The sequence below is a fragment of the Phasianus colchicus genome, chromosome 7, assembly GCF_987193195.1.
Source record: "Phasianus colchicus chromosome 7, bPhaCol1.hap1.1, whole genome shotgun sequence".
Classification (NCBI taxonomy): Eukaryota; Metazoa; Chordata; class Aves; order Galliformes; family Phasianidae; genus Phasianus; species Phasianus colchicus.
Window position 1 is genome coordinate 17,221,338 of NC_143442.1, and position 25,246 is coordinate 17,246,583.

The 25,246-nt window shown below is 35.4% G+C and overlaps 1 protein-coding gene across 4 annotated transcripts in view; it reads right to left on the reverse strand.

Moving 5' to 3' along the window:
* The window catches only part of COBLL1 (cordon-bleu WH2 repeat protein like 1), a 77,007-nt gene that overhangs the window by 3,899 nt on the left and 47,862 nt on the right, over positions 1–25,246 (reverse strand). For 3 of the 4 annotated variants that reach the window (XM_090143878.1, XM_031599546.2, XM_031599548.2), the window contains exons 3-13: positions 23,746–23,947; positions 22,495–22,723; positions 21,086–21,124; positions 20,135–20,232; positions 19,770–20,003; positions 12,917–13,058; positions 12,250–12,318; positions 6,556–6,814; positions 4,078–4,163; positions 1,865–3,483; positions 222–407 (exon numbers count right to left, since the gene is read on the reverse strand). In XM_090143878.1, the coding sequence (XP_090000004.1) occupies positions 222–407; positions 1,865–3,483; positions 4,078–4,163; positions 6,556–6,814; positions 12,250–12,318; positions 12,917–13,058; positions 19,770–20,003; positions 20,135–20,232; positions 21,086–21,124; positions 22,495–22,723; positions 23,746–23,947 (3,163 nt within the window). The remainder of the gene's footprint in view (positions 1–221; positions 408–1,864; positions 3,484–4,077; positions 4,164–6,555; positions 6,815–12,249; positions 12,319–12,916; positions 13,059–19,769; positions 20,004–20,134; positions 20,233–21,085; positions 21,125–22,494; positions 22,724–23,745; positions 23,948–25,246) is intronic. The other variant, XM_031599547.2, reaches the window with a different exon arrangement.

A 25,246-nucleotide genomic window follows, 5' to 3' on the forward strand; every position in this document is an offset into this window, starting at 1 on the left:
TATATTTGTGCTATTTGAATATATGAACATACAAAGCTGTGTATGCATTCACCAGTTCATTCTGCAAAACTGAACTCTCCTCCCACCTCCCTTCCCATTAAGAGACCTCATTCATAGCACTTCATGTCCAAGCTAACTGCATTTAGTGTCAGGCATTAATATGGTAATTTTGAAGGAAGCACCATGAGTTCATTGTTATGGATGCAATGATGAAAACTCACCCTTTTCAATCTGGCAGCAGCTTCTCCAGAGCGGATTGCGGCCAGCAAGCTCTGGTGGATCTGTTCTGGGTCAGAGCGCTGGACTGGCGTTGAAGTTTGTCTCATAATGACAGGGCGTGGGTGGTCAGCTGAAGCACCTGGCTGTGCTTGAATCTTTTGCTCACTATTGCTCACATTGCTGCTTTTCTAGAAACAGAGGAAGTGAGAAGGACAAAAACAAACAAACAAACATCCTTTAGTGTTAATTAGCTAATTAGCAGCAAGGAAAAAACAGTCAACTCACAGGAGGTCACATATCAATCTGTGCCACTGTAATGTTTGCTTTGTTGAAGATCTCGGGTATTAGCTACATTTCTACTGTAGCTCTGGGAACTGATCTTCAATTTATTAGCAACAAAAAAGATATAAGCCAAAATGAACGTACAAAACTTATTAAAAAGATGAAGTAATTCCTCCAAGATGAGCATGTGATACCATGAAGTGTTATGATATGGAAAAAACATATTCCAAAAGGAAAAATAAATGTAAAAATAATAAATCAAGCACTCAAAACCCCCATGATTTAATAACTTGAAATTATATCTCAAGTAAACAGGAAAATATTCAAGCATTACAACTGGCTGAAATCCATTGGTTTTTCGTTTTTTTTTTTTCCTGATGACTTGACAGGCTTTTACTCCAAAACGTCATCACCTAAATTTAGGTCCCTTGACACCACACTGTAGCATAATTGAGCACTGCTTGAGAATTGAAATATCTAACAAAGATCAGTTATAAAGTATTCCCAGATAAAAGCCATAATCACCTCAACATTTGTTTTACTCATGCATTTGTAGGAAAAATCTAAATTTGACATAAAACATTCCAGAAGAAGCCACTCTGGAAAGTTTGTCAATGTGTTTTGAACCGCAAGCAGAGAGGAAGAAAAGCATTACTGTATTTTGAATCTACCAAACAAAGATTAACCTCTAACTTCCATGCCTGAAGAAAATGGTCATTATAAAACAGAGTTTTGAATAGTGTTGTTTCTTGTCAGAATACTGCAGATCTGTACAGAATATGCAAGACAGCCAGCATCTACACAGATTTATGGATATGTCAAGCTCCCAGAACAGCTTGAAACAGCTCTCTGACTTATGGTATATTTCCACCTACACATTTGCAACATTAATACCTTAGTTGATTTCTATGACTTTTTTTTTTTTTTTAAAGTTTCTTTCACTCAGTTATGCCTGGTTCAAGTTTCTGCCACGATCACTTGAACCAAAACTCATCATACTACTCAAAATTAAAGAAACCAACATACCAAACCATAAAAAACACAAACACTCTGAACATGTAAACAGGTGTATACAGTATAAATGATTGTTTAATTTACTGCTCTTCCAAGCTTTAGATGCTAGTTATGGCAAGAAGTAATTATTTTGAGTACTCAGAATGAGATTGTTTTCATCTAGCATTCCCTTTTTTCTAGTATTTCATTATAATGCTGTGCTACTCCCAAACACCAGAGGTTGTTCACACTGTATCAGTACAGCACTTTCTGATAAGCAAGCAGTTCAGAGATAAGCCAAAGTCTCTGCTCTGTTGAAGATGACATCACAGCGGATCAACGATAAAAAAATATTAGTAATAACGTCTACCTTATCCATTAGACTGTTCTGCCCTCCTGTGATGCTGTGTAAGGAAGGATTTTTCACTTGAGGCATGGAGGTAGCTGAGGAGAATTCAGCTGCAGAAGAGGCAGATGAGAGTTCAACAGGAAATTCTTCTCTTGGCGCCAAGCTAGAGATTGTACGTGTTTTATTGAATGACTGTGATCTTTTGACTGCTGAGGAGACAGCAAGTGCAAAAGGGGATGGCCTTGAACTGGAGTATGGCTTTGGAACTGCAAAAGTTCTTAGAGTTTTTAGGTTCAATGGTGCTGGCTGACAGGAGGGAAAACTTGGTGGTTTATTGTTTTTAACAGGAGAAGTGGAAGATTCAATTTTTTTCCCATCATCATCTTTATCTTCATCTGCTGGAGAAGAGGAGCTACTTGTTGTATGTAATGAAGAAGTTTTTTCAGGTGATGAGATTTTTTTTTCGATCTCTGTATTTTTAACTTCATTTTGAATAGAATTAGGAGCACAAATGGTACTTCTGGCAATTGCAGATGACACATAATGACCTGAAACTCTTCGCTGCATCTGCAGATAAAAAGAGCTAGGCTTAGTTGTAGGACTTAGTGCATTTGACTTCTCCTGAGTCTCAGAAGAAGCATTTGAATTACTTAAGCTTAGCATCAGTGGGACATGCTGTTTAGAAGACACTGTTTCTATTTGATTGACCTCGGTGGTAACCGTGGCTCCTGATGGCACCACATGTTCAGAAATGCTATTCACTCTGTGCAGCAGATCATTTTTTGCAGCAGGTATATTTTGCAGACCAGTCTGTAAGTGACCTGTATTTTTTGGAAGATGAGGAATTTCAGTTTGCATTATGAATTCTTTGGTGTCTTCATACTTCAGAGAGTTTTTGGAAGCACATACCTCTTGATCCTTACAATCTGTAGCTTCTGATTCCCAGCTCTTCATTGTTTCCAAACATTTCAGAGGAGGCACAATTTTATAAGTAGTCATCCCAATTTTTGGTATGTAATCTCTTGTAATTTCATTAGCAGGTTTAGGTTTAGATTTCATGTCTTGTCTATAAAGAGGGTAACCCCTTATAGGAGACCCATCTGGAGTTTTTGCAATTGTTTCTGATGAAGTAACATTACTGCCATTTGTACAAATATGAATTTCATCTTTCATGGGTATCGTTTTTTCATATGAAACTTCTTGTCTCTGAAGATTTGGTTCTGTTGAAATTTCTTCATTCTTACGTATTCCTTGCATCACCCGAAGACCAGGGTTGTTTGTGTCTGTATTGTGTTGACGGACCATTCCTTTGAATGTGGATGATTCACAGTCTTGAGGGACGAACATTTCTTCCTGTGTAGTCCTTCCCAAATTGCTAACCAATGGACCTGTCTGAATTGCAACATCCTGAGTTTTTACGGTGTCCAGGCTGGTTTGACTTGTTTTCTGATCTTGCCTTCCCGGAATCAGTTGAGTGTAATTCCTATGACTTATGGCGATGTCATTTTTAGATGCTTGGCAGTTTGATAGTCTGTCAACTTCAAGCTTGCTGTTTTCTCTAAAATCTACTGCTTTAATTTTTGCTGTTTGCTCTTCTCCCCCTTCTTCATTTGCTGTAAGGAGTGTTCTATCACTGTGATCTTTAAAAGAAAGATTCCAGAAATTAATACAAATGCCAAGGTTTAACTTTCCCACTTATATCTCTAAGTTTCAAACAAACAACAAATTTAACTACAAGGACTAGCTCCTCACTACTATTATTATTTTCCTTAATACTTACTTTTAAAAACTGTAGTTATATTTGCCTAATATTGCTGAATAATTCTCTTCTTTCTCAGGTATTCTTCCTTTATTATCAGCCTTCTGGTGTCATGCATGAATTAATAAAAAACCTACTATTGGATCATTTTAAAAAGTGCCAATAAAATTTCAGTTGATTATAACAGGAGCCAGGAAGGTGAACTCAAAGTCTATTCAGTACGAAGTTAGACACAATTTTTATTTAGTTCCATCTTTGTGGCTTTAGTTCCATCATTTTAATATCAGAAGTGTTTTGTTAACTTTACAACAACAAAAGTGCTACCAGTTCTTATCATCTCATCTCAGATACACCAGAGGTAGAGGAAGTATAAAGAAAATAATCTGATTATCACAATTCAAGAGTTGACAGCATTTTAACTGTCTTAAAAGGAATAGAGCAGTTTTCTTCAACAAAACAAGTGGGAACTACTCACCATAATTTTTATTTTGTTCCAAAATTCTAAGCTTCCTGTCTTTTTCAAATGCAGCTTGGTCACTGCTTATCTGAGTCTGTAGTTCTCTGCAAAGCACAACAGTAATTAAATATGTTAGTATCATTCATTTCAGCAAACAGAAGAAAAGATGCAAGAGAACTGGCAACGTTCTCCAAACACAGATGGAGAAATCATTCTGCCAAATATTGGAGTACTAAACAGAATAGATTATTTTTTTTAAATGAGAGGAAATGCCACTATGATATTTTACCAAAATGACATTCAGCTTCATTCTGCCATGTATACATAACGTGATCAGTTTTCCTTTTCCTCGTGGTTTTTTTTTTTTATTATTTATTTGTCCACTCTGAAGAAGCCCCATTCTAGTTAAAACTCAAGTTTCAGCAAATCGCTAAGGCAATGGCTTATCATTCCTTAACAATGTTCTTAGTGTGAAGTCTTATGACATCCTCCAACATTTACAACATCTTTGATTTTTGTCTCCAGCATAATCTGCAGGGAGCTGCATGAGACAGCAACTGCATATGAACCGTGCAGTACAGACTTTTTGAAATACTAATGAAAGATGTTCTGTCCCTTTCAAGAAATATGCATAAAATATGTTATTTGCATACTAAACATTTTGCAAATGCATGCAATGTTTGTCCCATGATCAGAGGGGACAAAAGAACTGCGTAAGTGCTGAAAAAAACTCTCTTTTGTTTTCAGGAAATAATGAGTATTTGACTTCAAAAGTTAAGTGAAAAATGCCAACATATTTAAAATTTTTCATTAAAAAAAACTATCAGAACTTCAAACTTCTATCTCTGCGATACTTTTATTTTCTGTGGTAACTAATACTGTCATGATGATTCCAATTTGTTGGCCACATCAAATGTATCATTAGGAATCACTACCATTAAATGAAGCATCTGCTTTGAATCATTTCAAATGATGAATTATCCATCCTCATGTTGCCTGTACAGTCCAAAATATACTGTAAATGTCCAACAACAGCTAAACAGAAGCTTTCAAAATTTGCTGGTAGAATGTTAAAGCTCAGTACAGAGGGCAGGCCTATCTTCATTTCCTTGAACAGAGCTAAGGGACCGAATGACAACCATTTGCAACAGGCTGTACTGTTTAAAAACAATCCAAAAAAGAAAAAGGAAAAGAAAGTCACAAAATGTAAGAATATCAAAGTCACCAGACCTATCTTAAAACATCTGAATTACCAGAAGATTTTCATAAACAAACGTCAGAGAAACCTTAGATCTCATTCTCATCACTGTGATATTTCATGAAGGAAAGGATTTCTGAACTTTGAAATTACGGTGCAGTGCATACTAGCTGATACTTAACAGTATTGTAGGCCACAATAAGCTATTATAAGCCAGGGGATAGGAGTGAGAAAATATCCCCATGACAGTTGTCCAAACTGGCACAGTAACACAGCTCTGATAATTTGCAAGTCTGAGAAAACTTAAAATGACACTTGGCTGAGGTGCCACCTCATAGTTCCTTACAGAGCAGACACACCCAAGCAACTGGCACAGTACTCAGGACAGAACACCAAAGAATTTGCAAAGACCTACTCTGCTCTGAATTGACAGAAAGACCCTTGAAATTCAATTCAAAGCTCTCCATATTATCTTCAAAGTTTCTAGCTACTGTAGCATTCACACGTTTTGGTTTCAGTATAATAATTGAAATAATTCTTGCAATTTAAATCGAGAACAGTAACCAATTCAGCTGCCCCAGGAAACACATAAATAGTGAATTACATTAACACAATGGGACTTCTCAGGACAATCAACATTGATTTGAACCAGGCACTAAATCATGTTGGGAACCTGCAAAGTAGAAAAGTGGCTTAATAAAAATGCTACAGGGCAAAGTTACAGCATCACCAACAGAGAAAAGGAGTGGTTAAGGAAAATAATGTGTCAATTCTTATTTTTTCTGAGAGCAGATGAATTGAGATAGGTCAACACAAGCGGCTAACAGATGAAGAAAAAAAGAAACAAAACAAAACCTTAGAGCAAGATAACAGATGAGCAATAGATCAGCGTAGCAAATATACCTGTTTTCCTCCAACTATATGAATGAACTTTTAAATGATAATTAATCCACTTCATTCTACTCTACCCCATTCCCTTCCCCTCCACAGCAAAGTGCTCTAGTAATAATGCTGGATGTTTTAGAGATGGGTTCAGCTGTTCCAGAGTCTGGGTGTTTTAGTAGTAAGGAAAAGATGGTCTAACCAGAAGAGCCAGCAGAACATTTTGTGATTTATGTTGAAAGGCTTCATGAATTACTGCATCCAGATATGTGCTACAATGAAAGCTAAGCATATTGAGTTCATTCCTTTCTCACAATTCTCTATTCTATGCTCCACAATGAAACAGTACCCTGCATTTTATTTGCCTCCCCCATTCCTTCTCCAATGCTCCTTTCTTTGTCACAAAGCGTACTTACTTGCCATCTGTGCTCATATTTTCTTGTTTTTCTTCCTTGAAGCTTTGTGAGTTGTCTTCAGAAACAGTGCCAAGAACAGGAACTGATGAAGCACGATCATTTCTTTCAGTTTCCAGTGCTACCTCTGTAGAGCTGAAGGCTGCAGTAGCCTCTCCTGTCCTGAGAGAGGTATTTGTACATCCACCTTCCTCTCCCTCTTGCACACTCATCTCTTCCTTTTCATCAATTTCTTCCAGGCTGTATTCTGAGGTCCTTGCACCTAAGCTCACAAAGAGTAGGAAAAAAAAAAAAGGAAACACATCTTCAGTGTATAGATAAAAGGGGACTGTGAAGCCAGCTTAAATAGTTTTACTAAGGAAAATGGGAGTTCTCTTAATATAGGGGGAGGATGGGGAAAAAAAAAAAGGAAAATAAAAAGAATGAGTTTCAATTTCATACTGGTTCTTTTCAAATATCTCTTTTTACATGAAGATATGTTTATTGTCATGCCACTGTCTATCTGTTTCTGCATCTGTAACTACTGCATAATGTTTTCCTCTGTTTAATTCAAGAACTGAACTAGTATGGATAAAAATATATGTAACAAATATCATGAAGACAGGCAGTTTATTTCACACAGATTTCTAACAACTTTCATTAGCTCTCCAATGAGGTTTAAAATAAATGGCTCCTTTATATCAGAGTAAGTACATTAGAGAACTAAAAATCAAACCAAATCTGAACTTAGTCCATGTTTTGAACAAGCCTGTTCACCACTATCAAAATTTTCCCATAATCATCCCAAGGATATCAAAACACATTTAGATGAGTCTTGTGCACTGTCCTGTGTAAAATAAATACATAAATAGATAGATAAATAGATAAAACTAAAAAAAAAAAAAAAAAAAAAAAAAAAAAAAAAAGGAAAAGCGTTAATTCATAAAAACAATGGAATTTTCAGCTAGACCATAATTAAAAAGGTCTAGTTACTGGTTTAGGACACACAAGACAGTGCAACTGATGTTAGACTAATAAATCTAGTATTTTTGATTTCCAGAGGGACTGTCTCTGGCTTTACTTTCCTGCCAGGAATCTTCCTACACCAAAATGCTGATTCACATTTGTCAAGTATTAGTGGGTAGATCATACAATTAACCTCTCAGCTTTGCAACTCACATTCTGCAAAACAAACAACATAACAATAATTTCATCTATATATGGCAACATGGTGACATGGAAAGCTACTGGAAATAACAGAGGCACATATAAGCAGTGCACTCTGATCTGAGCAGAGTATTCCTGTTAGCTTTGCATACATCAATACCTACTAGGTACAGGCCTTGCAGTGGGCTGAATCAGCAAGTTTCAAAGTGCTATTCAACTCTACAAAAAGGCTAAGATTGAAAACAAAATACTAGCTTGAAGCAAGCAATCCTGGAAATTGGCAGAACCCAAAGCATATTTCTTTAATAAAAAACATCTTAAACCAATTTTACTGTACAAAACATTATCCTTTAGCAGACCTGCACTTCTACAGAAGTATTACTAAAGAAAGAAAATAAAAGCAGAACTGTATATGAGTGGAGAAAGTCTTCACTGAGAACAAAAACATTTCTTTTTCCAGCAGTCATTAGCTTAGAGTTCAGCAGTGGCATTGCTGAACTCATTCACAGTTGCAGAGCAACTAAAGTCAAAAATTTTACTATTTAATTCTAGTTAGTTTTTCCACAGTGTTCTCTTGTAATAATGCTTTGCAGCTGCAGACTAAGCACTGTCACAGAGCTGAGTGCAGAGGTAATCTAGATCTCCAAGGAAAGAGGAGCAAGATTGCAAAATGGTGCAGGTGAACCTCCTTCTACATTACTTAAGCATATGTGTTGGTATCAAAGGGATTTCTTCAGACTTCACAACCAGTAAGGCCTTTTTCCTCCCTCCCTCACCCACAACTATTTGATCTCTAAATTGGGATAAATCATACAAGCAGCCAAATATCCTGAAAGATTTCAGTGATAGCAGAACGCTGGCAAACATCAAATCTGCTGAGACTAACTCACAAGCTCTCAAGACCACATCTTCCTCACAGGTGACAACTATTATGCTTGAAAATGAATGAAAACTACTACAATCGATAAGTGTCCTTGCAGCATCCGAGAGGCTCAGGTTAGCTCCTAGATACCATGGACCTTGAGCCATCAACAACCAAAATGTTGTTGGAACCACAGAACAAAGACTAAGACCTTCAGTCTAATACTTTGTGGAATCTTGGCTTATACAGTAAAGCACAGCCAGGATTTCTAACAAGACAAAGAGAATAATTCTGGAGTTGCTATGGCTTTATGCCTAATCAATGCAGTCATCTCTGTCATTCTTGTTCTGAAGGTGAAGTTTACAAAGGTGAAGTTAGCACACTAAATTTCTATTCCTATACTGATGGGATGGGAACTTTGTTTGGGTGGGTAGGAGATCCTACTGATTTTCATCTTACATGAAAGTCCATCCCTTGCTGTGCTAGGATCACTTCCAAATCTAAACTACAAATGTATAATTCCAAACAACAACAAAAACAAAAAGCAATCCTACATACTTTTTTATAAAGTGCTCTCTCTACTGCATTGTCAGCAGAGTATCAGACTTGCTTAGTCTTGCTTAGTTAGTTTCATCTAGCAGTTTTAAGTCTGTAACTGTTACTAGCAGATCTGGGCTGCCAGTGCAGCAGAATGAAGTGTTTATATACCAAATTCATTCACAACATGTAACAGCCATCCTTCATTTACATCATGCAGATGAACAGTTTGGATTTTATGACTTGTTTCCAAATCTCTCTTTAAAAGAGTTTTATATGCAACATATCACTAAGAATTAATTCTGGCAACACTGGATACACACTGCACTCTTACTGCCTATGTATTCTCTATGCAAATATGTATATAACATAAACTGTGTTTTTGTCTTGTGCAATTGATTCTCTATGAACATTAATCACTGAGTTTTAAATAGTTCTAAAAGAACACTGTTAAAATCTACACGACGGCACTGTGAAAACCTGATGACTGTATTACCAACTACATGCATCCTTTAAGTCTGTAAGAATACAACAGGTAACAGAATGACATTTCTCTCTGTGCCTTTATACACTTGCAAATGACAAAGCTAGAAAGCCTGACTACATCATGTAAAACCTGGCAGTGGTTTTGCTCAGCCCTATACTCCTTGAAAAGTTTTTTAAGAGAATCTGTAACCAAGAACATTATAATCAAGAAATTTGTTTAATGGGAAATCATGTGAAATCTTCAGCTTTTTTCTTTTTAAAAATTTAACCTTCTCCCTTCGGAAAAAAAAATGAAAAAGCATTAATTAAGCTTTGGGAAGGGGAACAAAAAATATGACTGAGAATAAATTGTTCTTTATAATTCCAAATGTTCAAATTAATTCTCTTTAAGCGTTTATTCCATTAGATGTCTTCATACCAGTTTTGTCAAGGTGCAGTCTGCTTTCAAACGTTGCCTACTCTGAACTATACAGCATAGTTCCAATTAATGTACACAGCTTTAGTAGCCATGCAACACTAAGACACCAAATAACCCTTACTGAACACTCATAATGGTTCTTTATAGGGCAGAAGGTAGCTCTACTTTCATAACTTAAATTTCCTTACTTATTTGCTAAAGGAGAAATGTGCAACATAACTGCTTTGAGAATGTTAGTCACAGCTGATCAAAAACCCAATGCTTCTGGACCCCTGACACTTCAATTAGTATTAACAAGAACAGAGGAAACTACTGAGTTAATGTAATGCTAAAATTATATCCAATTTAACAATTGAAGAGTTACTGACTATTCTATCTTATCTATATTAAAAAGTGCCCAAATTTGATCAGACTAGGATTAACTCAAGAGTAGCAAGATTAATTTTGCTGCAGGTGAATATTGGTTCTCACAGCATGTACTGAAAGGACCCTTTATAAAGAGGCCTCTAGACAGTTTCAGAGATGCCACCAGAGAGCAGTAGTATCCCATGAGGAAAAAAAAAAAAAAAAAGAAATGAGGCTGTGCTATGTAACTCATCTCTACATTAAAGAAAATGCATTGCACTGAGTCTTTGGCAGAGGACATTATAAGAATACAAGACACCACAAACAGAACTAGAGAATGAAAAATGTCAGTAACTGTGGAAGTAAATCCCAAGCCTCACACAGACTGTTCTAAACCCAATAAGGATGATTATTTTTTTCCATTTCTTTCTATATTACACAATAAATATTTAATCACAAGAAATCAAATACCTCAAACAGAGGTTACTAAGTCTATGGAAAAGTGATCAAGCTATTGCTAAGAAGCTCAAGATTGCCTATTTGTGCAGCACTTAAGATATTACACTTGTGAGAAATTAAGAAATTCTAACCGTCTAACTATCTACCTTAAGACAGAAACAAGATCAAGAAAACAATAAAAAAGCTTAATATTAAATTATAACCTTGCTCTTCATGTTAGATCCATCACATGTAGATGAATAAGGTCTTGAACACAGAAAACTAAATACTAATAAATATTAAGAATAATTCACTCAATTATAATTCACCACCTTTCTTCTGCTACAACTAAGAAAAGCAATATTCATATCTTTATCACATATTCAAATTCAGATTGCACAACAGAAGCTAATAGTTTCTATTTATTAAGTCTACACTTCATTCTTCAAAGTGTTTTCTTGCTATTATTTCTATTAAATGTCAAAATGGAGAACAAATTTACTGATGACTGATCTTTCTACTTTTTTTTTTTTCTCTTCATCAGAACCTAAGGAAACAAATGACATTTTTTATTCTGCTTTTGGTGCATTTATGTTTTTTTTCCTTAACCACTCCAACCACCATTTTGACTGACAATTCCAATAAACTAGTTGGAAAACTATTATATTTGAGTGCCTATCAACTAGCACAGAACCTCATATCTGCTCATGGAGTTCCATATGCTTAGTGTTCATGTATTTCATCCTTAGTGAAGTATACAGAAGACTAATTTTTCCAAATTGCACTGGCACTGATTGTTCTAAATGCTTTACAAAATTTTAGAAGACTTCTAGATCCTCTATCTTATATCTGAACTGTACTTACCAATAGCCGCAGTTAGTAATACAAACAAGAAAACTAAGATCTTACAATAAAATACTGTTCAGCAGCTAAAGAATTGTATTTTGAATAGCTATACTTATACATATTTTTCCATAGCACCCAACAAATGAAATAATTTATAAAGTGCATGCATACAGGTGGTAGTTACATTTATAACTTATGCTTTCAAAGACTGTTCAGATGCAAACCAAAAAACAAGCACAAATCTTCTCCTATCCCTAAAATTGTGCATGTTAAGGGCAGCACAACGGGATTCTGGAAATAATACTCCGTTTTAGCTTTTGAACGTTTTGTTATGGGATATACAAAAGTCACCAAGATTCTACCTTGTTCCTGCCTTGTCTTGTGGATAAAGAGGGGATGTTTAGTTTCTTAAATGTGAAGCATAGAAATCAATACAAAATTTACTGTATATCAGTATTATAGAAAATCCTATTTGTCTTTCAATTGAAACGTTAATTGATTTGAAGTGCTAAAGTTAGTATGTACTTATCTACATATCTGTATCTACAGTATAATAATTTATTTTCCTAACAGTTTATTATGACATACATTTAACTGATACATTTGGAAAAAAACCAACCTGTTTCAGACTGCATTTCAGCAGCTCTTCCTTCCACTTCAGTAAGGACTGATTCTGTTGACTCTGTTACTGAAAAAGTAATATATAACACGTCAGGTAACAAGTATTGCCTCTCCATTTCTATGTTAAATTAATATCTTACAGACTGGCAAGACTTCAAGAAATGTTCCTTCTCTTAAGTAACCAGTGCTTGTTATCAAATTTCTCAGGTGTTTTTAATATCAAACCTTAGGTATTTTTGAACCTCAGAGAGTTGACTTTCTGATCAAATGAAAGAATTATAAAAGAACAAAAGTCAAGAACAAAAATTCTTCCTCTTGGTCCATTTCCTATTAATTAGGCCCCTCTATTAATCCCTCTCTGATGCAGAGAAGCAAGTCTTCTCTCCTCATATGTGTAACACATAAACAATTGCTATAGTTAAGCTAACAATAACTAATTGGATGAGTGTGCATATTTGATACTAATCTGTATGCCCTAAAACTTGTGTTTTTCACACTACATCAGTCAATCTCATAAAGTAGCATTTCCACTTCCCTAAAATCCAAAGATCTTTAACACTCATTTTTACTTAAAGCTCTTATCATATTGGGCAGTATTTCTTTAATGTTTAGCCAAATTGCCATACCTTCTGTTGCCTCCTAATTAAAGAGTATAAAAAGATTACCAGTCTCATTACTGCTTTCACTTTGATCTTCTGGTGTTCTAGAAGGTGGTGAGGGTGCTTTGCGCTTCATCCTCCGTAGAGAGTTCACAGAAGCTGTGTCACTGAGCGGCAGAGAACCTTTTCTTACTAATCCCGAAAGGGCCTATGAAGGTAGACAGCACAGGAAAATGATTATTAGTAATGAAAGCCAGAAAAATAGCTCTTGTAATTATTCTCCAAAAGTATTTTTAATATATATTTGAACAAGAGAGATTGTCCACCTATTACCAAACATACGATGTTTCTCACCTTTTTACTTCAAATTAAAAATAAAATAATAAACTAAAACAATACTTTCTAAAGTAATTGAATAAATACGTAGAGATGTAAGTAAGACACAGCGGAAAAACAGTCTTATTATGTGTAACATAAAAGAGAATTTTTTCCCTTTATAACCTACTAAGGCCATTCTACAAAACTCAAACAAACCTCGTAAGTAGGTAAAGTAATTATGAAAGAACATTTCCACAAGCTAGACACAACTAGAAATTACAGTGTTTCCTTCCCTGTTCCTTCAACAGCATACTTAATTAAATCAGACATGTAACTAATAGGATTTTGTTACTCTACTTAAAATACTTGAACTTTTATAGAAATTTCTCTAATGCCATCTTTCAGAAGTTATATTGGAAAGTACAACTGTCTTATCATAACATCTATTCATGTTAAATTGCAATAAATAATAATAATTATACTAATCACTGATGTTCAATTGTAATAATCCCCTCATATTATCATAGCAGAAGACAGAGTTCTTAATTTACAAACAATCAAAAGCATTAAAAAAGAAATCAACGAAGATTACTTATAGGATACCCACTGAGGACTTCTGTTTGTATGGTGCAACAGTCCAATTGATCTTTAAATTGTTATCTAAATACACCCCAATTCCAAAAGACAGCAGCTGTAAATCTGCCTGCCACTTTTAACTGCAGTTTGCCTCATGCTGAAGAAACCTTCACAAAGGAGAATATCAAGAAGCAGAGATGGCATACGTACACCTACAATCTTCTGTTTCCCCAGATGATTCTTTCAAAAAGATCACTGACAACAGAAATGTTGACCATGCCAACATCCATGGAATAAAATATTTATTATTTATCAAGATAACACTAGAAAAGGAATATACATCTTACAGTAAGGAAGATATTAAAGATAAAAAGCTAGAGCACTTGGTCCTATGTAATAAAAATAATCAAGAAAATTACAAGAGAAGAGATACTGGCACAAGTTGCCCATAAAGCAGTGTCTGGCAGCTCCTGCTATATCTCAGCAGAACACCTGAACGAATGATCTTGGATGCCAAAATCCATCCTCTGAGCTGCCCTCGGGATACTTAGTCACCTGCTGTGTTTACATTCACGCCCAGACTCTTCATCTCTACTTAGATACTCTACTGCACTGTAAGAAGCAGTGATATCCAAAATATTCACATGACTTTTCTGCCAATCACTCTCATGTCAAAGCATCACATCTTTTAGATCAAAGTGGGGCTCGAAATTTTAAGAAGAAAAAACAAAGCACAAGGTGAAATGTTCTTTTAAGAACAGCAGAGGATATGGTACTCCACTTCTAATTAAAAAATACTTGCATGATTGAATATTTTCTAACAAGTCAGATCCTGCATTAAAACTTCACACATACACATAAAAATCACTTTACACCTTTATAGTTTCTCATTCACTATTCCCAAACAGTTCTACAGGAGATTAAATTAATGGTTTTCAGCATCTGAATTTTTGCAGGATGGAATGTCAAATTTAATATTACTTCCACAAAAAAGGCTTTATTATTTTTAAACAATCTCCTGTCTTGCTATTGGGTTGGTTCTGTTTCTCTCCTTGTGGTATCTACTCTCCAGGCTGCAGCCCTTCTGTTCTGCAACACACACTGCTGCTCTGTTCAGAGGTTTGCACCCTCAGCTGCTTTGCACAGCCTCCCTTCAGCTGACTCAGCTGGCGTGGAGCTCTGTGCTCATTCACTCAGCAAAACAGATGTCACCAAAGTTCCACCTGCACAAGAAAGGGTGTATGTGTAAGGGGGGGGAAATAATGTTCTCAGTATAAGAGCACAAATGCTTCTAAAAGATTTTTATAAGCCTCTCTACTGCCCTTTGCATGCAAAGAAATAAACGGTTTGCAAAGAGATTTCGATAAAGTACTAAATGTTCCAGGTTCAAGTGTTGAACAGATTTTCTAAGGAATTATTCAACATATGAATATTAAGAGCTTTCAAATCCTAACAAAGACTGTAATGTGAAAATAGTACTTTAAACAGATGGAAAAAAATAATGGTATTGAGATATATTTGACAAAGTTTTAGAATGTACATCTGGGCGTTCATTTGTCATACCAACTAAAGCCAGTGCTTTATCAGTTGCACTTTAATTAAAGTTCAGGTTATCATCCCTGAAGTAATTAACGGAGAAATGGGAGTGAACACTTTTGTCTTAACTTCCACAACAAGAAGAACATTTCCACTTTTCACACTGTACATCTTCCTCGTTCTGGAGAAAACAAGCATGGATATGAAAAATTTTAGCCTCAAATGTGTGCAGAGGCATTTGGCACCAAATCCCACACCAGCTTAAGCCGACACAGAGACCATTGCTTCCCGTGTTCCAGCCTCTCTAGGTTATGGCAGACATGGTGCCTGACCCTTTCTAACATTTTAAAAACACAAAAGTAAGCCAAGTATACCTAGATAGTTTGCAGCTGGAATAGAAGAAAAATGTTAAGTACTGGGGAAAGAATAGAGTGGAGCATTTTCAGTATGTTCAAAAGCATACCATACAAAAACTGTCACTATGTATGTATTTTCATATTACCAGCATCCTTTTGTTCCAAGGGTAAGCAGGTTTAGAAGAGGCCATACAGGAGAAGAATATGGCAGAATACATTAGGAAAAACACAGTAGACAGTGTTCTGTACAAAAACCCAACCTTACTCATCGCTCATATGATTCGTCTAAATCATGCACCTTTTCCCTAGCTCTAAAACTCACTAGTACAAGAGGTAGATAAAACAAAAGGGGGAGAAAGTCAGGTACTTATATAGAAGACACAGATGATGCAGTATCCACATCAATTCCAAATCATTTCAAAATGGTATGAGATGGTCTTCAGGCAAACTTAAGCAAAAGACAACAGGGCAGCTCTGAGCACTGCCATCCCACAGTGAGCACTGGCTCTAATGAAGACCTCCTAAGGCTCATGGTGCTTGCTGTGTCTGCTTTACTGAGCTTCTGATCTAACTTCTGAAGTGTGGAACCTTAGCAATCTTCCAAGTTGTTCCATGACAGTGACTAATAAACCTCTTCAGGTTTACTTTATGCTTTAGTTGCTTTCTAACCCCTTTATTTTACTCCACCAACTCCTCCTTTCTTTTCTAACAGGGAGACTGGAGATTTCAATTTCTCTGGGATTTACAGTTGAGTAAATAAAAGCAAGCTGTATTTCTACAGTTGTGATGTTCTATCCATCATTTTAAACTGTACATGTTTTGACTAAAAATATTCATCCCTATCCAAGCATTGCTTACGTATATTTCTTTACAGTAAATGGAAATAGTGTAAGGTGACAAATACTCATGAAAAATAAATATATCACTATTTACTTTCTATAAATAAGGCATTTGGAAGAAAAATAGCAACTTAAAAGAAACGCTTTTCTTTAAAAAAAATGGCTATTACTAGAATACTGCCTCCACTTTTATGAAAACAGAAGATAGACAGACTGCATTATATGTTTAAACTAGCTAGCTCTTAACATACTTCTTGCAAGAGCCATCTTGCCCAAAATTAGAACCAGTATGTAAGGGAGAGGTTTTCCATTTTGATTTAACATTGGAATTACTGGACAAAAAATGCAGTATTTAAGCTGTACTGGTCATCTTCTTTGTTTTACAAAGAATGAACAACTCATACTACCCTGACTTGTAGAAGCTATAGCCTTACATCCATCATAATAATTTCTCACCTAAAAGTAAGAAAACATCTGCAAAAACTACTTTCGTAATCATTCTGAAATTAGGTGGGAAAAAAAATCTTATTTTCATATCAGAGTGCAACTAGTCACATAAAGAGAAAGCAATTTCTTTTTTAAGAGAAGAGAAGCAAAGAAGCTGAAGGAAGTAAACATTAAAGCCCTTTTCTTTTTTTATCATGAGAAATTGGACTACAACACACTGTGAATATGCAGAAAGACAACAGTGAGAACACCATCCCCTTAAAGTTGGCTTGCTTCACTGCTGTCTAATGCTACTACTTCAGCATGTTGCTATCAAGCAACAGTTTATCAAGACAAAACTTATATTTCACTCTGCCTTCCTGGATATGACCTATTGTTCCACAGCTGCTATGACGGCATTTTTGCTAGGAAAATGTTGCCCATGCAGTCTGTTCTTCATTGGCACAAACAGAAGGAAGTCAGAAAACACTAAATCTGGACTATATGGCAGGTACAGTAGGACAGTCCAGCCAAGATTGGCAGTATGCTCCATGGTCTTCATAGTGGTACGAAGCCTGTTATTGTTTTGCAAGAGAAAGGTTGTTGTCTTCTCCAGCCTGACTATGGAAGTTCAAGCCTTCAGCTTAGTTAGCATTATGATGCAGAGGTCAGAGTTGAGAGTTTGTTTGAGATCCAGGAAATCTGGAAGAATCACACCTTACCAATCCCAAAGGACAGTGCACATCACCTTACTCACTGAGGGCTGCATCTTGAACTTTTTCTTCAACAGGAAATTTACACATTGTCAAATTGTGGACTGCTGTTTTGACTCTGGCTCATATTGGTGTTACCACACCTCAGTAAAGGTTAACAGTGCAATCCAGGAAACTATCACATTCAGCCTCATATTGGTTCAATAGGTCCTGACAGACTTGCATATGGTATTCTTTCTCTTCCGGCACGAGCATCTGTGGGACCCACCTGGTGCAATCTTTGCAATATTCCACTGTTGTTTCCAATTGCACTGAAGCTGATATTCAGTTCCGTAAACAGTTCCCTGGTCACAGTCCACCAATTTTCATGGATGAGCATATCAAGATGCTCTTCATTTTATGGTGCAACAGCTGTGCATGGCTGCCAAAACATCAGTTGTCTTTCACATCACAACTGCCACTGCTGAAATGTACCACCCATCACCTCACTGTGCTCACATCCACTATCTGGTCTACATAAATGTACAGCAAAAGACAATGAATGCCAATGGGTGCAATTTTTTTCCCTCATGGAGGAATTATATAACACACCTTTGCTTCATATGCACTTCCATATCAGATGCCATTCTGCCAAACTGCCCCTCTGCTGCCATTTGTTGCATAGTCTCAAAACGTTACTGAATAGCGACAGAAAGATTCATTCTCTACTGCCATAATACCAACATCCACCTCTGAGGTTGCTGATCAACATAATAAAATAGGAAGCATTACTTTAGGAGCAGCTCTTACAGACAGTAAAAAGAAAAAATATTTTACATGAATTAATAAAATTCAAAGTACAGCAAATCTTCACACACACTTAGGTCCCAAGCTTTGCAATACGCAATAAAAACAGTGTAATAAGCAAATCAGAATTAAAAAGGAGTCATTTCAAAGGAATCTTTTTCATGAGTTATTCAATTTCTGTCAAATTACTTTAGATTAATAAAAAATGTCAGTATGAAATAATAAATCTAAGTAATTTCATGGAGTGACAGATTCAAAACCAGCAGGAAAAAAAAGCACTTTTTTTCCCCCCCGAAGTTCCTTTTATTAGAATACAAAAAGTAACAGTTGGCTTTTAATGTTAAAACTTTTCAGCAAGATAGAATACACAAATTCAGAACTTATGTTAAACAGTGCTCTCTTGTGGTCCTGCGCAACAGTAAACAATCAAATCAACATATCAACAAAGTCACAGCTTGAAATTTCTCTCTTTTCTCTCCAAGTCTAATAAACAATAAATCCTTCAGACTTGCATTTCATTTAGTTCTACAATTTATCTTTCTAGCATGAAGATAACCTCATTTATTGAAGACCATCTTTACATTCTGGTTTTAAAGAAAAAAAAAACAAGAAAAAAAAACAAGAAAAAAAAGGTTATTCTCAATTTAAAATGATAATTTTAGTCTTGAGTTTTAATTGGAATTCTTAACTGGCAAGAGAGGTAATATCTTGATATTGCATGATGTCTCATTTTTTCCCCAAATTCCATTGGCTGAATTTCTGAAGTGCAGTGAGTATATGGGTAACTTAATACATATGCAGCACCTCATGGCTTCAATTAAATATATTCCCATTTCACTAAAATAAAACTTTAACTTGCTGGAAGCACAAGATTCTTAAGACTCCTTCCCAACATTTTCACCTTTTTCAAGTAGCATGATGAACAAACTGCTCTTTATCATATATAATTGAAACATTAAAAATGACAGGAAAAGAAATCCATTACAGAACATGTTAAAATGAGACCATGTTAAAAAAAAAAAAAGAAGAAGAAGAAGAATATCTGTGTAAATTCCATGTAAAAAAATATATATATATTATTCATCCAGAAGAGCAAGAAGGTCCTCACAGCTTATACAGCTTATATAAAAAGTTTGTTTTGCTTTTTCAAAATAGATCAGCTACTTTGGATACATGACATGGAGACTAGAAGAAATGCATCTTTTAATTTCTGTATTTATTTTCAAACTAAAATTTTCAAAAGCAAGTACTACAGCTATATTTTTCATTAATTTCAAGCATTAATTTCAAGGCAGATATATAACAAGATTATTGATGTTATCAGCTCTAAACTTCTTGGTTTAGAAGAAGTGAAACAAATGCTACTAACCTGTTCACTCCTGTCAAGGCTGTTAGTTTTCACAGTATCAGATTCTGTACTGACTTCTGCAAGTTCCTGGGGGGCACTCTGAGAATTTGGCATAGGTGGTAGAGGAGCTCTCCGTTTCTTCGGCATTTCAGATGGCAGAGTGTTGGAATCATACTGCTTGCTAACAGTGCTAGATCTCGTGGTAAATGTTGGCCTTGGCTTGCTCATTAATGGAGTTGCTGGGGCACTGGCAGTCTTGGGATTTGGGTGAAAGAAAAAAAATATATATATATATTACTTAAACTTTCTGGAAAACATTCAACAGTATTGATAGATTACTATGAATATGTTTATAAAAGTTCTGCTTATCCAAAGTTATATCTTACTTGTTCTCTTTTTTTCTTGCTTCGTTGAAAAAAGCTGAAAAACCCTTTGTTTTCTTTCTCTTTTAAAACATCTGAGTTTTCAGACACACGATAGGAGTCTAAAATAGGAGACAAGAGTTCTAGATGTTATTTCTTGCAAAGATTATTTCTCCTGCATTCTTACTTCTTCTCTGCCTGTCATAAGCCTTCTGGAGTAATATACAAAGCTCACCACAAATCACTTATACTGTTTTATTAAAAGCTATAAAATGAAGATGTTTCCTACCATCAGTGTTTTTCCCCTTTCTCAGAGCTCAGAATAGATTCGTTTCATCTGCTATTAATACCTCCAGCACTTACCCAGCCCATCCCACTTGTCAAATGTTACAGTTTGTATGAAAAGGCTATGGGAAGGAAAAGAGCATCAGCTCTCCCCAGGTCACAGTTCCTAACAGCTTAAATACAGAGCGCGGTGTAAAGCAGGGCAGGTCAGGTACAGGCCTCCACGTGGCATGCACCACTGAAAGACCAGGTAGGTGTGCATCCAACTGGAATGGCAGTCATGGTAAAGATAATCAAATCTTGCAGAATTTATCCTGCTTTACATGCCCTTATTCACGCCGACATTTTGTAAATATAGAGGTTGTCTTTCTGTAATTTTTACTAGATTTTATTTTCATAAAGAAATCCCTCTGAATGCAAATGCAGTAACCAACAGAAGGCAGTAGCAATACACCACAGGGCGAGGATGAATGTAAGCATGAGTATAAATTTTGAAGCAATCTAAGTAAAATCGTACAAAAATACTTTATACATAATTGAGTATATACATTTGGACTTTTTTTTTCAATATGCATCTATGATAGTTCAGAGATGACTGCTGAAGTCTCAGGTAAGCAGATATTATTACAGGAGAGAATGATAACATCATGCAAGTTGTACAGTTTTACAGCCTATTTCAGTAAGGCCTACCTTTCAAGGATGGCAAGTTTAAGTCAACTGGTGATGTGGCTACAAGACAGACAAAAAAGAAAGACAGAAAATATCCAGTGGAACGAAGGATGCAGTTTTAAGTTACAAACACAGAAAACCAAGCTGAATCTTATGTTAGGAAAAATAACTGAAGAAAATAATGCATATATTTATCACTCAATGCAATATAAAATTTAAGAGTGAGTCTAAAGGCATACAATGCAATGCAGATTGCATGGAGAGCAATGAATATAATGAAAATATAGTCTGAGTAAAACATGATTTAAATTTGTTATATAAAGGTACACCTCACTATTTACTTTCATAAAGAAAGCGAAAAATTCAGAGCTTTTAAGTTGTATGCAAAATGGAAATGCTAAACTGTTTGGTACGTATGAGTTGTAGTATATCTGAACTTCCTCGTGGGGCACTGCATTGTGGAAAGCGTGTACTCCCCTACATTCTCTCCTAAGGATGGAGAGAGCTGTTACTTCATTCAAATGACATACAGTTCATGCTGCATGAAGGGCAGCTCTGCCAGTCTGTAGAAGAAAGTTGTAGTCCAATGACAAAGAAGATAATTCACTATGGGAGCATTTAGTTCAAACAACACATTTAAGCAACAGTTTTTGTTGTTTTTGTTTGTTTGTTTGTTTTTGTTTTTGTTTTTTCCCTGTGACAAAAAAATATTTTGTTACGGTTTTCTCCATGGAAAAGGGATGTAATTTCCAAATCTGACGTTCTCGTGCAGTTCAAGATAACTGGCATTTGGGAAGTAATTTTTAAGCATGGTAAAATAAAGATAGTCTTACAGCTATAGTGAAAACCAGAAAAAGAATGGAAATAGAATGTGTACATAAATATAGGCAAGTTAGTTAATACTATCCCTGTTGGACCATTATTAAAAAGATAATTATTGTTTCTTCATGACCTATATATGAAATTACCAAGCAATACTTAAATTACACTGAAAAGCATTATCACAGTATTCTAATATTTCAAAATTAAAGAATAAAGCTACGTTTCTATGATATTTGTGTTCTCAGCTTATCACAATCCTACACATTCTCTATAAACTAAGGGAAATTCAGCATTACTGGTATTTTTTGAGAAAAGGCAGGGGAAAGAAACGGATTTTTTTTTAAAGGCGGCTTTGTACTTGACCACCTATGCTATTTCCTTGGGATAAGTAAAGGTACACTTGTCCCAGTTTCAATTTTGTGGGAGATCAATTAAGCACATACTAAATTGTGAGAGATTAATTTCTTCATGAGTTGCTTTTTTTTTTTTTTTTTTTTTAAACAAACCAAACCTACTCACACCAAAGCAAAATATATATGTTACGGAAATATTATGTAATTATCTTTTCAATAATAGCAGGTTATCAGAGATATCTTAAGTTTTCTTACCTCGACTGATATCCATGGCATATAATTCTCTTAGTCCAAGATCATTAAGAGATTTTGTCACATCAAGGGCTTCTTGAGACTGATAATTCTTCAGTAACACAGTGTGTGAAGGATCAAATTCACATTTGCTACAGATAATTGGTATGAGTTCTTGAAGCGGTGAATATGGACTAACTCTTACTACTGTCTTCTGTGTCTTCTTGTAATTTATCACTACCCTTACTGTTTGCTAAAGAGAAGAGAGTTCCAATAAGTATTCTGCACAAATTCTGAAACAACCAGCATTTTCATAACAGTCTTACAGTAATCACCAGAATTCCTATTAGGGCCAGATTCAATGTTATATATTCAGTAACAATACAAGAGAAACAAAGAAATCATTTGTAATTCCTTTTTTAGCCAAGGAAAGGACACTTGAAATTGCCTGCTCCTTTAGCATCTGTCATTTGTCTGTCCAGCAGGGAACACACCTGGACTAGAATGCCATACCATCACACTAGATAGCTAGGGAAGACAGCAAGCAAGCAATGAGTACGTGCACAATGTGTGCGCACAGAACCAAGTTAAAAGGGCAGCTGAAGAGCACCCCGACCTCGTGTAAGTGCTTTAGGTAGATTAAAACAAAAATAGAAAACCTACCAAAAAAAAAAAGCAACAACAACAAAAAAATCACAGTATTCTTCTATAGTGACAGAGAAGGATAGACAGATTTAGGCAACTCCCAGAAACTGCTTTAGCACTTCTTAAAGCCCCTGATTTCTTGAGGGTATATTAAAAAAAAAAAAAAAAAAAAAATAGCAATGTAATTAGAAAAAAACATAGCATGTAACAAGGGAAAATGAACATGTATTCAGAAGGGTGTATGGGTACTATATTTTTTTATATCCATAATCTTGCACACAGCATGACAGATGCTATAAGTTTTTGATTTTCAATTTGCAGAAAGACGTATTCAGCCACACTCCATCTTCAAAAATGTTCATATAGACACTAAGGCATAGGATCTCAAATAATATTGTTATGTTTCTTTCTTGTGGCAGCAAAGATGTTTCACACAACAAATTAAGATATATTTTTACTTTAGGAGGTCATCAATAGTACACTGACAAGATTTTCACAGGGATGCATGGTGAGAGGATGAAAAACAACAGGAAAATCTGAAACAAGAGGCTGAGCTATCAGCTTAAGTTGTTGAATACAATATACAATAGTAATTCTAGTTTCTCAGTACGCTATAATTTTAGTCCTCACCTCTGGTATCACTGGAGCAGGTTTCTTCTTATCCATTTGTTTTGGTTTTACAATCACCTTTTCCACTTCAAGCATTCCCACTGGTGTATTAGGTTTAAATTTAATCTGGCTGTTTTCTGCTGATATCAACTCTATAGTGTAACTTGAGGGGTTTAAATGATACTGTGCACAGAGAAAGATCAGCAAGTCCATCATGGGCTTCCTGTCAAATACAAATCAAACAGCTACAACAAATGATAATTAAGCAGGCTATTAAACAAAGTATGATGCTAAGCATTTACCCTTCCATGATTAAATATTTACTGTCAAGCACTGATTTTAAATATCTTCAATTACAACAACTAAATTAAAAACAAAAATGATTTTTTTAAAAAGATCACTAAAATGAAACAGGTTATACAGAAGTATAGCAAGAGCTAGAGCAAAGGGGGGCATTTCTGCTTATGTGAAGTGATGCTTTCTGAGACCAGCACAGAGATTTGGAATAGCCACCTCATTTGACCCTTAGTGGGAACTGCAGTAGTTGTGATGAATGCCCTTCTATTCAGTAAAGAACAGTTTTCTTCCAAAGCTTAAAATTTTTATATCTACTCTGAGGTTCTAGGAGACATAAATTTACAGAAAATCTCAGCATGAGCCATGCGGAAGAAGCAGGTGAGATGAAGTTTGAGGAAGTTACCTTTTAAGGATTTAGGGTTTGCAAAACAAGAGCCATGCAGATAAAGGGGAAGAAGCTAAATCACAATACAGTAGTTGAATCTCATTTCTTGATAAAATCTGTGAGATGCAACAGATGTCCTTTTCACAGTGAACCAAGTCCAGGTGCATTTTACATACATGATCACTGTCAGTATGCATTTTGCTCTTAGTGAGCAGTGAGAAAAAAAAAATCACAAAACAGCATATTAAGATAGGCTGAACATTCCCAGTTGCTACTGGAATGAATTTATTGAAGTTGTATTTTAAACAGAAGTATAATAGAAATATTAAATGCAATGAAGATAAGGAGAATATGCTAACTTTGCACACTACAGCCAACTAAATACAGTTATAGAATTACCAGGTCACTGGAGCATGAGTCCTAATTTTTGGCATTGGATAATCATTTGTAAGGAGAATTTCATGTGGACATCCTCCACATCTCACAGTTACAGTTACAAACAGGGAAATATATCACCTACTTTGTCTCAGAAGGATATTAGGAAAATAATATAGAAGTTTGAAGCAATCAAATGATACACTGGAAAGAATACTGAAGTGTCTAAGTGAAAATTAATTCAAGACTTGGCGAGCATGGCTTTATCAATAATCTTAAATTCTAGATGTAATCTTATAGCAGATGGAAGTCTTCTGGTAGCATAACAGAATGTGGAAATAGATATCTTTGAAGAGTCATCAAACTAAGCAGAATCCTAGATGACAAAGATTATGAATATATTTATACATTAAGTATGAATTTTAGCAGACTTTTTATACAATCCAGTTCCGAAAAAAAGAATTA